This window comes from Pinus tabuliformis, chromosome 8 (assembly GCF_031772625.1).
Source record: "Pinus tabuliformis cultivar Carrire ecotype Pingquan chromosome 8, CPIR1, whole genome shotgun sequence".
NCBI classification, from domain to species: Eukaryota; Viridiplantae; Streptophyta; class Pinopsida; order Pinales; family Pinaceae; genus Pinus; species Pinus tabuliformis.
The window spans coordinates 1,088,370,587-1,088,383,884 of NC_142294.1; the positions used below are offsets into that span (position 1 = coordinate 1,088,370,587).

The window sequence follows — 13,298 nt, forward strand, 5'->3', positions numbered from 1 at the left end:
GGTAATGAATTATGAATATATTATATGATGCTTCGTGAAAGTTGAAAGTTGAAACATTTCATTTCATGTTAGATATTGTTTGGTTACTTGGTAATGGTAATGGTTACAAGTACAACTTACAAATTTAGTGATCAATGATGATAAATGTTATATATTGAATTTTGAAAGCTTGAAACTTTAAGATTGATGAAACATGAGACTCGATATGTTGTATGTTACTAACTTGTTAATAACTTCTAGATGATTGATGTTATATATGTTTTTATGCTTTTTATATCTAATTCATCATTCTACATGCTTTTGTCGACATATATGCATCAAAATATATAAAAATTCACTCCCGAACCAGGAGCTTTTAAAAATGTCGCTCCTCGCTCCCACTCCGAAGTAACCTTGCCCATGACATCCTCTTGGAAGGATGCTCCTTCCACTTTTCTTGACTATCTGTACATTGCGGGATGCAACAAATTTGAATATGAAGCAGAATCACTCAACTTCTTCAAATTGGTCACCATACATGTAGCCATGGACTTGCAGTCCATCATGTCGAATCTACTAAAAAACTAAACAAGAAGATATTGTCTAATCTCTGCCACACCTCCAATCCCAAGAAATAATTCATCAAGCCAAGATCCTTCAACTCAAACTCTGAGGCCAACCCCCTCTTGCACCTAAAAATGAGCCTCTTTGACCCAGTGAAGAACTGATCATCCACAAACAACACCAAGATCAAGGGATCACCATCAACAATCATGAAATAAAGGTTAGGATCTACAACGCTCTTGGTGAAGCCCAAACTCATCAAGTATCCATCAATCCCGAAATACCAATCCCTGGGTGCCTACTTGAGTATGTACAAAGCCTTCTTCAATCTGCAAACATGAGACTCCTTCCCATGTACCTCAAAGCCTTGAGATTGCCATATGTACACTTCCTCCTCAATCACAACATTGAGGAATGTGGCCTTTACATCAATTGATGTATCTTCCAACCCATAGCATAAGCAAGAGAAACAACAGTTTTAATAGAAGTGTACTTGGTGACCGGAGAAAATATCTCGTCATAGTCTACTCCCTCTTTCTGGGAGAACCCTCTCGTCACAAACCTCGTTTTGTACTTCTCGATGTTGTTGTTTTTTGTATACTTGATCTTAAGATTCACTTGGAAGTCACCACCGACTTCCCCTATGGACTCGGAACTATTTCCCACACATCATTTTTCATGATGGATTGATACTCCTCCATCATGGCATCCTGCCAAACCTATTGGTCTATTGCCTCCTCATAATTAGACGACTTGTAATCAATCACGTGGCTCATCAATGCCATATAAATCGAGAACCTTTGTGGTCATCTATTTTGTTGAAATTCTATGGCAAGGGCAGTAGAATACAATTTTGTTTTTTGATAATTACTTCCTAATGATTTTCAACCAGTGTTTTTCAAGCCACTAATAAAATTGAATACTTACAAACATAAAATCTCAACAGTAAATGCAGCGAAAACAATAAAGGTCATAGAAAGATATCCATGAACAGTAGACACAATATTTTTACCCTGGAAAACCCAACCTTGGGAGAAAACCCAACAATCTTTTCTTGAGGAGAAATTGCCTTTTCAGCAATGTTTACAAATTAGAAATTTGTCTAGAAATTTGTGCCAATACACAAGTCAAACAATCAATCAAACTTGGTCAAATAGCTACTAGTCAACGTTGGTCAAACAATCAAAACACATAGAATTCAACGTTGGTCAAAAAATCAAAACACACAAAATTCAACGTTGGTCAAACAATCAAAACACACAGAAGTCAACATTGGTCAAACTCAACCCTACGGTCAATGGCTTACAATATTGTCAATGCCTAGTGAAATCACTCGATCAAACAACTGATAAACTTGGTCTTCTTCCTCCACATGTGCAGCTAAGAGAGAGAGATAAACGTAGAAAAGATAACCTCCAAAAACAGATCTCAGACTTGTTTTCGTCTATGAGAGAATGAGGCATCACATCATATATTAATATTTGTCGAATGGGGGTAAAATAACCCAAGGGAAACACCCTTTCATGAGTTGGGTCGACTTGTCTTCCTAGACCAACTTGATGCTCCAAAAATCAAATTTTATTTTATTTTTTCATAATTCTTCTAGGCCAACTTAGGCATGAGGGAATACCTGCCAATGCTACGCAAAAATCAACATATCCTCCTTATAGGGATCTGCATGCTCCTCTGCATCCTTCAAAGTGTCATGAAGCCATGTTGGCCTCTTCTTGGTTCCTGTAACATCTCTCGATGGGTCCATTGGTTCTATTGATTCTACTAACTCCTCTTGATCCTCTGAAGGATGAACAACTGGAATAGAAGGATATGCACCTGCATCTTTTGAAGCCTCTTGCTCCTCACTATCAATCTCCATGTGGGACTATCTAGACTTCCTAAAGGCTACCTCGTCATCAAAAGTAACATCCCCACTAACCTCGATCTGTCATTGTCCTAGAATGTAGATGTGCAAATCCAATGCCATAACTCACAGAAATTTATACCAATGCCTGGTTTTGTCATTCTATTAGTCTATATAGTCCTCCCTCTCGAACACCAATCAATTTTGCTAAGTCTATACTCAATCCCTTAGGCCATACAAGAACCTGACCATCAATGAATGCCACTCTATAACCTCTATCCTCCATTGTTGAGATAGAAAGCAGGTTCTTCTTCAATTCCGGTACAAACAAAACATCTCTCATGCGTAGAGAATCTCCAGACACTAATTGAAACAAAACTAACCCAACTCCTTTCACTACATACTTGGTATTATATCCATGTTCCACCTGCAATGTTGAATCCATCTCTGTCAAATTTGAGAGAGAATCTCGAAACCAATCATGTGCCTAGAAGCACCACTGTCCACCAACCAAACATTGTTGCCATCTATAATAGTGCCTGTAAGAGCGAAGACAATAAAATATTCCTTCGACTTCTTCTGCTTGGCTTTTCTCCCCAGGTCCCTCTGGCTCTGGAATAACTTCCTCTTCAATTGTGAAACTTGGTGCCATTTTCACAAGAGACCCAAAAACCAATCAAGCTATTGAATATTGGTCTTTAAGGATGACTTCAATGCCTAATCTTTCAACAATGCTTCGATATAATGTTCAATTTTCTACAAGATGTACAGTAGAATATGATTTTTTGCCATATAATTACTTCCTAACGATATCCAACCAATATTTATGCCACTACTATCATTGAATAATTACACTTCAGAACATATCAACAGTAAACGTAGTGGAAACAATAAAGACCATAAAAGGACAACCATGCACAATAGACAATATTTTTACCCTAGGAAACCAACCATGGGAGAAAACCCAACAACCTTTCTTTAGGAGAAATTATTCTTCAACAAGGTTTACAAATCAACAATTTGTCTAGAAATCTATGCCAAATATACAAGTCCCAATACCAATCAAACCTGGTCAAACTTAAGCAAGTCAACACTAGTCAAATTTCCCTAAATAATCAAAAGTCAATGCTAGTCACGTTGAAAAATGTAACTAGGTTCGGTCTTCATAATGACATATGTAAATGTGATTTTATGTAATTGATGTAAAGAAAAATAAAATTATTTTTGTAATGCTTGTCTCATGGGTTTCATGAGCAAGGAATTTTATTTTTAGTGATGGCTCCCATTGTGAGCCTTTAGGATTGGTCATAAAGTCAAAGAGAGTCAATGTCATGTATGAAGGACCCTTCTTGGGCATGTTACATTTTGTATGAGTCATTAGATAAGTATAAATAGCCCTCCAAGACCAAGCAAAGTCTCCTCCTACAAGTCGGCTTCAAAGGATAATAATATCTTCATAAAAGGACACGTCGGTTCACCACATGTCATGTCGGCTAATTAAGCATGGGCAACAACTATAAATAGGGCAGCTCGGCCCTATTTCAGAGACAAAATTTCAATGAGATTTTCGGTGAAGCATTCAGTTATGGTTTGCGGTGGAGGAAGTGCGAGAAGGGGAAATGGAAGCCTAATCATCAGCAAGGGTAGAAGGAAGAAAAGCAAAGCTCTTAGCTTCATTTTCTTGGGTATGTTTTCGGGTTTTTTTGTTGTCACATAAGCGTAGAAGGAGATTGTAATGTCCCTTCCTAAATTATTTTGTAACAGGATTAATTTCTACATTTTGGGGCCAATTTTGGAGGAGACAATGCCCATTTGATTCTTATTAGAAGACTTAGGAGTTAGAAGTAAGTTACTTTGAATTTTGTTAGTAGCATGTGGGGCCACCCACACAAGGAAATACACACTTCCTAAGCCAATGGTTCGAAATACATGAGAGGGAAAATCAAAGGCTTAGTGAGGGACCCACAAAGGAAGGAAAAAGGAAGGAAAAGGGCTCCATGAAAACTATAAAAGGGAGGCAACACTCTTCATTTGACATATTTGGGATATCGAATTTCTTCTTAGTTGCTCAAGCTGCTTAGCCGGCTCACTTGTTGTTTAGCACGAGTTTTACGGGCAAAGAACTCACCCTTTCTTCGAGGGACTTCGAGTGCCACCCTAGAGAGGTTCATCCATAATCTTCCGGAGGTGATTTTCAATGTGATTTCCAGCATTTGTATTCAGAGTTTTTCCGGTGGTGCGTATTCCTGGAGGACGCAGTGGGGAAATCGAGTTGAGGTCCTTTGCATTCTTCAGAGGAGCTATTGTTAGGAGAAATTCCGAGAAATAAGCTTTGGTGATTTGTTGTTGATTTGGGTGATTTTTTGGGCTGAAGGTGGTCGCTTTCTTCAGTGAGGATTTCATAGTTCCTGGGACCAGTGCAGAAGGAAGAGACTGGACACACGTAAGTGGTGGGGACTCAACCATTGGAGTTGTTCCTCGCTGGGAGAAATAAGGGAAGTATTAGTGGAGATGATTTCTACCTTTCCGGAGTGCTTGGGGAGGATTTTGCTGGTGTATTCACAGACAGTGTGCTTCAGCAGTTCTGGAGGGCGTAGGGCTTTTTGGGGGTCAATTTTGGAAGGTGAAAACCAAACCAAACCATTTATGGGTTTTTGTGAGGTTTGCTTGAGGAGCCTAGAAATAATTTTGCAGAATTTTCTAAGCAACGGAGGTGGGGTTTTCAACCATATCTTTGCAGCAGACAGTGCAGAATTGCTGGGGACTATGCATTGCAGTAGTTGGACAGCAGATTGTAGCTCCAGATTGTCATTGCTTCACCTGGGCTTTGCTCCGCTTGCCTTTGAGGCAAGCCTAGGTGCATTCCTTCCATATTTTGTATTCTTGCACCAGCTTATAATAAAATGGCTCAACATGCTTCCATATTTCTGATTGTTATGGGTGTATTCTAATTGCTTTGAAATTTTTGTGGTGAAAATTTTTGGGACATTACAGTGGTATTGGAGCTCAAATCTTGGCTCGGCTGTGGGGAACTTTCCTATGAGTGAGGAGGACAGACAGAATATTACCTATAGGAGGCAAAGGTACCAGAGCAGGGAGAGGGAGCTAGAGATCACTCCAGACACTGAGGACCGTGGGAAGGCAGTGATAGTAGAGGATATGGGGGAGCCCAAGAACAGAGAGGAGGTGGCCTTTGACAGTCTCTTGAAGGCTCTGAATGATTTCGCAAAAGGGCAGAAGGAAATGTTAGATGAGATCAAAATGCAGAACCGAGAATAGAACACTCACCGAGATTTTCTATTTGTAGAGACTTCGGGAGCCTCTCAACAGTTTGACCACACTTCACCTACTGCACAACCACCATCCTCTAGTGGGTCAACTAGAGCCATGCTACCTTTGGCACTGAGTGAACTAGGGGGAGTTAATGATCAAACGCCTATGGGAGAGGATTTCAGGGAGAGGCAGTCCATGGGAGAAACTTCAGAGAAGCACTATCTTTCAGAGATTATTGCCAGCTCAAGGAGAATGAGAAGGGGAGGAGCTATGGAGGCCATGGCACATAGAGCTATGAGTTGTAGCGCACCACTGGGAAGATGTACTTCCCCACGTACGATGGCACTACCAAGGGCACAACTTGCGCTTGGGTGGAGAAGTTGGACACCTACTTCCAGCTCAGTAGGATGACGGAGGTAGAGGCCATTAAAATGGCCACTTTGCATTTGGAGAGGGAGGCACATAACTAGTGGTTTCAAGGCTTGTCCACTCTAGGGCATGCCAACATGATATCTTATGAGGATTTCACACAGAGAGTAGTGGAGCATTTTGATCGAAGGGATCTAGAGGCTCACTTCAGGGAGTTGACCCAACTCAGGCAAACAGGACATCCAGAGCATTATATTTTGGAGTTCCTGAGGGTCTCGGTCATGGTACCAAATTTGTCAGATACTAGGCAAGTATACACATTTGTAGAGGGGCTGATGGAGCCATTGCATGGACTGGTGAAGTCACGTAGACCCTCTACTCTACTATAGGTCGTGACTTGTACAAGAGACTTGTAGGGGGCCATCCCCAAGACTCGAGCACCCTTTCCACCACGCACTCCTTACCCTCAAAAGGGGAGTGACACTAGACCACCCCCAACACAGAAAGCAGCCCAAATGCGTGGGCAGTTGGACGATGAAACCATGAGAGATCTCAGGAGGAGGAAGTTGTGTTTTACATGTCGAGAGCCATGGGCACTGGGCTATTGGTGCACTGCAGGCAAGGCCCATTATATCAAAGTCCTCTCGAACAACGATCAGGAGGATGAGGTGGAGTTGGAGTATGGTGGGGGAGACAGCGAGGGTCCAGTAGAGAGGGGACCACCATCACCACCACCACATGCGGGAGCATCTTTTGCACCATCTGGGGGAGTCCTAGCCTCTTTATGTGGCGTTCCCAAATTTTTGACCATGAGGATCAGAGGCACAGGGCAGGGGCAGTGTGTCTCATTCATAGTAGATAGTGGGGTCACCCACAATTATATTGATGCTCAGATGGTCCAGAGGAGAGGCATCACCACTGCATAGTTTGAGGCGTTTTCAGTTCTAGTACCAGGGGACAGAATTATGCAGTGCACTCTATATGTCCCCCTTTAACGGTGACCATGGGGAACTATTCGATGATAGACCATTTCTTCGTGGTGGACATACCAGACACCAATGTGGTGGTGGGTGTCCAATGGTTGTATTCCCTTGGCCAAGTTACCACCGACTGGAGGAAACTAAAGATGAAATTTATCGTGTCGGATGGTAAACTAGTATTTCTTTGAGGCATGCATTCATATCCTCCATAGACAGTCTCAGCCCATAGGATGGAGGCCGATTTGAGGCATGGGGACACAACATGAGCAATAGAGCTAAGGATTTTAGAGGCTAGGGGACAGACCAAGCCGCCACATCCAGACATACAGGTATACTGGACAGATATCCGGTAGTTTTTGGAGATATACCACTAGGGAAACCGCCTGAGAGGGGGTTTGAGCACACCATAGAGTTGGAGCCTGGTATGCAGGCAGTCAGTACTACACCCTATAGGCATCCCAAAGCCTATAAGGATGAGATTGAGAAGAACATCAGGGAGCTATTGGCGTTGGGCCACATCAAACCAAGTTCCAGTCCATTCACTTCTTCGGTCGTGCTAGTGAAGAAGAAGGATGGAACTCTACGCATGTGCATTGACTACAGGGCACTCAACAAGAAGACATTGAAGAATCGATATCCCATTCCGCGTATTGATGAGTTGATGGATGAGCTTAGAGGAGCCAAATACTTCTCTAAGATAGATTTGTGGTCTGGGTATCATCAGATTTGGGTGAGGGATCAGGATATCCCGAAGACAGCTTTCAGATGTCATTATGGGCATTTCAAGTTCTTGGTCATGCCCTTTGGGTTAACCAATGCACCTCCTACCTTTCAGTCATGCATGAACCATGTGTTTAGAGGTCAACTAAGGAGATTTGTGCTCGTATTCTTTGACGATATCTTGATCTACAACAAGGAGGCATCTGTGTTTGGCTACCATTTTGGTGAGTTTTGGAGCTAGAGGAGAGCTCCTATTCAATGTCACTTTCGCACTTCCTGGGCCAGCGCAGAGGAAGCATATTGTGCACACGTGGGAGGTGGATTCTCAGTTATTGAGGTCGATCTTTGTCGGGAGAGTTAAGGGAACCACTTGTGGAGGAGATTGCTACTTTTCTGGAGCCTTGGAGGAGGATTTTGTTGGTATCTTTGCAAGCCATGGGCTTCAACGATCTTGGAGGGCGTAGGGCCTCTAGGAGGTCGATTTTGGGAGGTTGGAATCAGACCAAACCCTCTCTGGGTTTTTTAGGGTTTTGGTCAAAGAGCTTGGGGTTAATTTTGCAGCATTTTCTAAGCACCGGAGGTGGGGTTTCTAGCAGTTCATTTCCAGTCAGCAGTGTAGTTTTCTGGGCAGCACAGAGCATTAGAGGAGCAGCCATTATCATCATTTGAGATCATTGTCTTACCACCTAGGTTATGTCACGCTTTCCATTGAGGCAAGCCCAAGTGCATTTCTCGGTACTATTGTACTTGCTCCACTGCATTAATAAAATGGCTTAGATGGTTCTTACTTCTGGAGTTTTTATGAGTATTTGTTGAATTTTTCAAAATTATGTGTTGTAAATCGATTTTGCTTTATATGTCACTGTTTATCCAAGTTTCGAACATTACATCTGGACCTGAAGTTGTCTTTCCCTCTTAGCAAATCGAACTTGCCTCTAGAAGTTGTTGCACTGCCCCTGTGTCAACTTCTCTGTGGCTCTTTTGCCTCTCTGCAAATGCGCTCATTGGATTTCGAATACTTCCTCCAACCTCACTATCTCTTCACCTCACTCACTACTTCGATCTCTAGCTCTCTCCGACAACTGACTGTTGCTACTTTGGAAATCGATCTGACAAGAAATCAAACTGCTTGAGTGCCTCGAGTGATCTCTTCATCGCGACATCGATCTCCTCTTATAATCCTCTGTTGGAGCACCAACGACCAAGATTAAAACTTAATCAATGGCTACGATCATCTCTGGATCGATCCATGTGTGTTTCTAGATGATTCTCGCCTTGATTTAATTAATATTGATTAATTAACCATATTCCCTAAGTTTAGACTTAGGAAATATTTAAAAACTGATTAATAATCTAATTAAGTCATTTCTACGCGAAATTTCCAGAAACAATTTCTGGGTTTTGGAGATCTCATGTACTTTGGTCTCTCCACCAAATTTCATGGCTAGAACACATCCAGCGCTACAAAAACTAACACTCCTTCATAGCGAGGAATGTGTTCTAGTGCTGCACATCCTGCCACAACACCCTGTCTCTGCATCATCTCCTTTCATGTTGTTGATATCTGGCTGTTGTAGCCCACCAACCACTGTGCAACTCTGATATACGCTGCATTTGTGCTTCTACTTACCCTGTTTTACTGCGGCCAACACTGCATCTGCACTGCAACTCGCTCTCATTTGTTGTTGCTGCAGCTGCAACTGCAACTGAAAAGCATCCAAAATACTAAATCAACTGTAATCAGTATGATGAATCTGTCTCCTGAGTCTCTGACTACTACTAGCGTTTGCACTGTCACTGAAGAATTTGCGTTGCTGCTAACTCTGCACTGTGCCAACTGCACTACTGCCAACTCTGCACTGCGCTCCCCAGCTTATGATTGGAACTAGTCTCTACAACTGTCACTCGATCTCTGACTACAACAACTACCACTGATCTATCCTGCTACTGAATACTCTGGGCCCCCATAGCCAGGTAATGATCCATGAGGTGGACTCCTCAAGGATCCCGCCCATATGTAGCGCTCGGGGCTACAACACCAAGTCACCCCACCTCACTCCTAGAGGTATATCGACAAACATAGCAAAGTCTTCCTCCAGCCTAGAGGAAAGCCTATCGATCTCTACTAAAGCTGCTTGTTGGTCTTTCTTCTCCTCCTTGTCTTTCTTCCCGAGAGGACTCTAGGTACTGTAGTGACCGAACTCACCACACCTGAAGCACTTGACCTTTGACAGGTCCTTCTTCTTCCTTTGTTCCCCTTGTCCTTGACTGGGACGCTTTGATGCAAGGGCCACATTCTCCCCCTCCTTCACCATCTTTAATCTGTCGCTGCTGTCACTGATGGAGCTCTTTAAAAGAGCTAGTCTCAACTCCTCCTGCTGCAAATCGACCCACATTTTATCCTAGTCTGGTAGCCTATCTCTGCCCAATTGCTTTGGATAAAGACCTGCCAATCCTCTGAGAGACTATTGAGTTTCAATCGCACCAGCTCCGTGGGTTGAGGCGTTGCCCCAACAGCTGACAGCTGGTCTTGGACCTCCTGAAGCCTGGTAAGGAAGGGGTCTATGCCTTCCCCTTTCCTCATCCGGATGAATCTCATCTTCTCCTCTAGGTACATCTTTCGTTGCTCGGAGGTACCCTGGTACAACATGGAGAGCATCCCACATTTGCTTGGCAGTATCTTTGCCAGCTATATGTGAGATAACATGATCCCTGACTCCATCTAGGATCAATCGCTTCGCCCACGCCATTTCCTTCTTGTATTCTTTCTACTGATCTGCATCTGTGGGAACTGGCACTACAACATCAATGTAGGCTTTCAGGCCATATTCATCTAGAAGGAAGGACTTCCTTTCCTTCCAGATGACGTAGTTGGAAGCTCCATCCAACCTGTCCTGGTAACGAAGTCCAGCAATGGCCATCTCAATAAATTGTCGAAAACGTCCTCTTTCCGTCTGCTCGATTGTTGCTCTGCTACTTGCACTCCCTTATGGAGTGAGAAGATCTGCTCAAAACTACTGCCAATCTGCAAGGAAAATCGAACTTCTTGAGACTAGAAGTTCCCTGAGGAAAATATTTCCCTCTGTGTGAGCTCCTCTCTCTTCCAACCCAACACTAGATCTACTTCAGCATACTACTGCAATACCCCTGCGTCCAACTAGAGATCTGCCCAAAGAAAGCACTGAGTTGCTCCCTCTGCCTCTGGAATCACTCGATCTGGAAGGATCGAATTTTTTTGCTCCTCTCAGAAAATTGAACTTGCCTTAAGCAACTCGGCCTCTTGGAAAAATATTGCATTGCCCTTGGGAATTTCGATCCGCTGCCCTTGCTGAGCAGCGAAATTCCTTTCCTTCATTTCTGAGCTCTCCAGCTGATCAACTGCGCTCTGATACCATGTGAAAATTCCAAAATGGAACCCTCTTGCAACAACTGGTATTATTTCTCCTCATTCTTAATTAATTAACAATTTATCTACTACAACAAATATCAAAATAAACACAATGCAACCTTCACAAATAAAAATTTTGCAGAAAAATAAAAAACTAGAAGTTGAGAAATGCTAGCACACACACATAAAATTAACACAATTATTTTTCGACGAAAGTCCCCGAAAAACCCAACTTGGCAAAATTGGTGCAGCAGCTGAGAGTTTTGTTATTATGCAGCAGCGAAAAACTATGAGTACAATTGGATGCCGAAATCTGGCAATCCTACAGAGAAAATTACTGGTAAAAATCTAGTGAGGAATTTCCTCACCGCATAGGAAATCCCCGACACAACTTGCCTTCAGAAACTCGGCACTCTGACCCTCTACGTCAGCCTCTGCGCAGCCTGCTTGACGTCAAGCCTCTAACTGGTCTTTGATGAAGTCGTTCTACCCTCTTTTGGCTGGAAATATGCTTCTTTGACACTCTGGGACTCCTTCCCGACCTTTGGACCTGAAGACATCTTTCCCTCTCAGCAAATCGAACTTGCCTCTTGAAGCTGTTGCACTGCCCCTGCATCAACTTCTGTGTGGCTCTTCTACCTCTCTGCAAATGCACTCACTGGATTTTGAATACTTCCTCCAACCTCACTGTCTCTACCCCTCACTCACTGCTTCGATATCTAGTTCTCTCTAGCAACTGACTGCTGCTACTCTGGAAATCGATCTGACAAGAAATCGAACTGCTCAAGTGTCTCGAGTGATCTCTCCATCACCACATCGATCTCCTCTTATAATCCTCTGTTGGAGGACCAACGGCCAAGATTAAAACTTAATCAATGGTTAGGATCATCTCTAGATCGATCCATGTGAGTTTCTAGATGATTTTCACCTTGATTTAATTAATACTGATTAATTAACCATATTCCCTAAGTTTAGACTTGAGAAATATTTAAAAATTGGTTAATAATCTAATTAAGTCATTTCTAGGCGGAATTTCCAATTTTCTAGAAACAATTTCTGGGTTTTCGAGATCTCATGTATTTTAGCCTCTCCACCAAATTCTGTGGCTAGAACACATCGATGCTACAAAAACTAACTTATCTGAGAGCAAAGCAATGCTTGATCCTAAACCTAGATTGCATAATTAAATTACAATTAGAGTTGCTTTACAAATAATAAAATTTTATTTTGATACAATTCTTCTAATTTGGCCTTCAAGGGAAACTGAGGTTCTCATCATATCCAACATTTAAAAATCATACTGAAACAGATTTAGAATTCAATCAACTGTTCTTGTCTTAATATAATAAGTCACTGTATTCTAATAGTTAAAGAATAAATATCCTTGAAGACCTATCAAAGGTCACACTGTGTGCTTACAGAACCTATTTATGATTTTATAGCTTCTCACTTGATTGGGAATCTTCATGCTCTTCTTTGTGGTTTTTCAATAGATAAAAGGAAAATCTGTTTAAATTATAACAGCCTTCAACAGGATCTCATCCTATATATGGTATTTTCATATTGCAGAGAAAGATAAACGACAGTACCTGGTAACATGAGCAAAAAACCAATCCTTTTTGTAGTCACTGACTCCAACAGTATACACTAGATCACCATCAGGATATATATCTGCATATCTGTCCCAAAGCCCATATTGGCGATACCTGTCCAGCAAACTCATTAAGTACACAATCAATGCAAAGTATGTTGCGTTAATTATAAACTAATGTATTTTGACGTTCACATAGTGGTATCATGAAGACATAACTAGAGACATTACAATCCAAGTATTTATCCATACAAAAACCATCCAAAAATCCTCAGTGTCTTTTGTGGTCTTTGAGTTCATTAACTAGGCTTTTGATGATGATCAGACTCCAAAGAAAACAACTTAGCCTCAGGAAAGTATTCTCAATTAATAGCAAGATGTTCTAGACGCCAACAAAGACTACTAAACACTACATGGTCAAAGTGTTAAAATTGGGAAGTATGTTAACAGGTGTTCTGACGGAGGGGCATTGGATTCTCACATGCATGTTGACTGGAGAGAGCCTAAGGTGCAACAAAATACTATGATATATATACCCTATTCTTCTCATTCTATCATTTTAGATTTGCACCTATT

General features: G+C 42.0%; 1 protein-coding gene across 3 annotated transcripts in view; it reads right to left on the bottom strand.

Moving 5' to 3' along the window:
• Positions 1–13,298, bottom strand: part of LOC149239139 (uncharacterized) — a 211,938-nt gene that overhangs the window by 48,454 nt on the left and 150,186 nt on the right. For all 3 annotated transcript variants that reach the window (XM_089373321.1, XM_089373322.1, XM_089373320.1), the window contains exon 14: positions 12,721–12,837. In XM_089373321.1, coding sequence (XP_089229447.1) covers positions 12,721–12,837 — 117 coding nt within the window. The remainder of the gene's footprint in view (positions 1–12,720; positions 12,838–13,298) is intronic.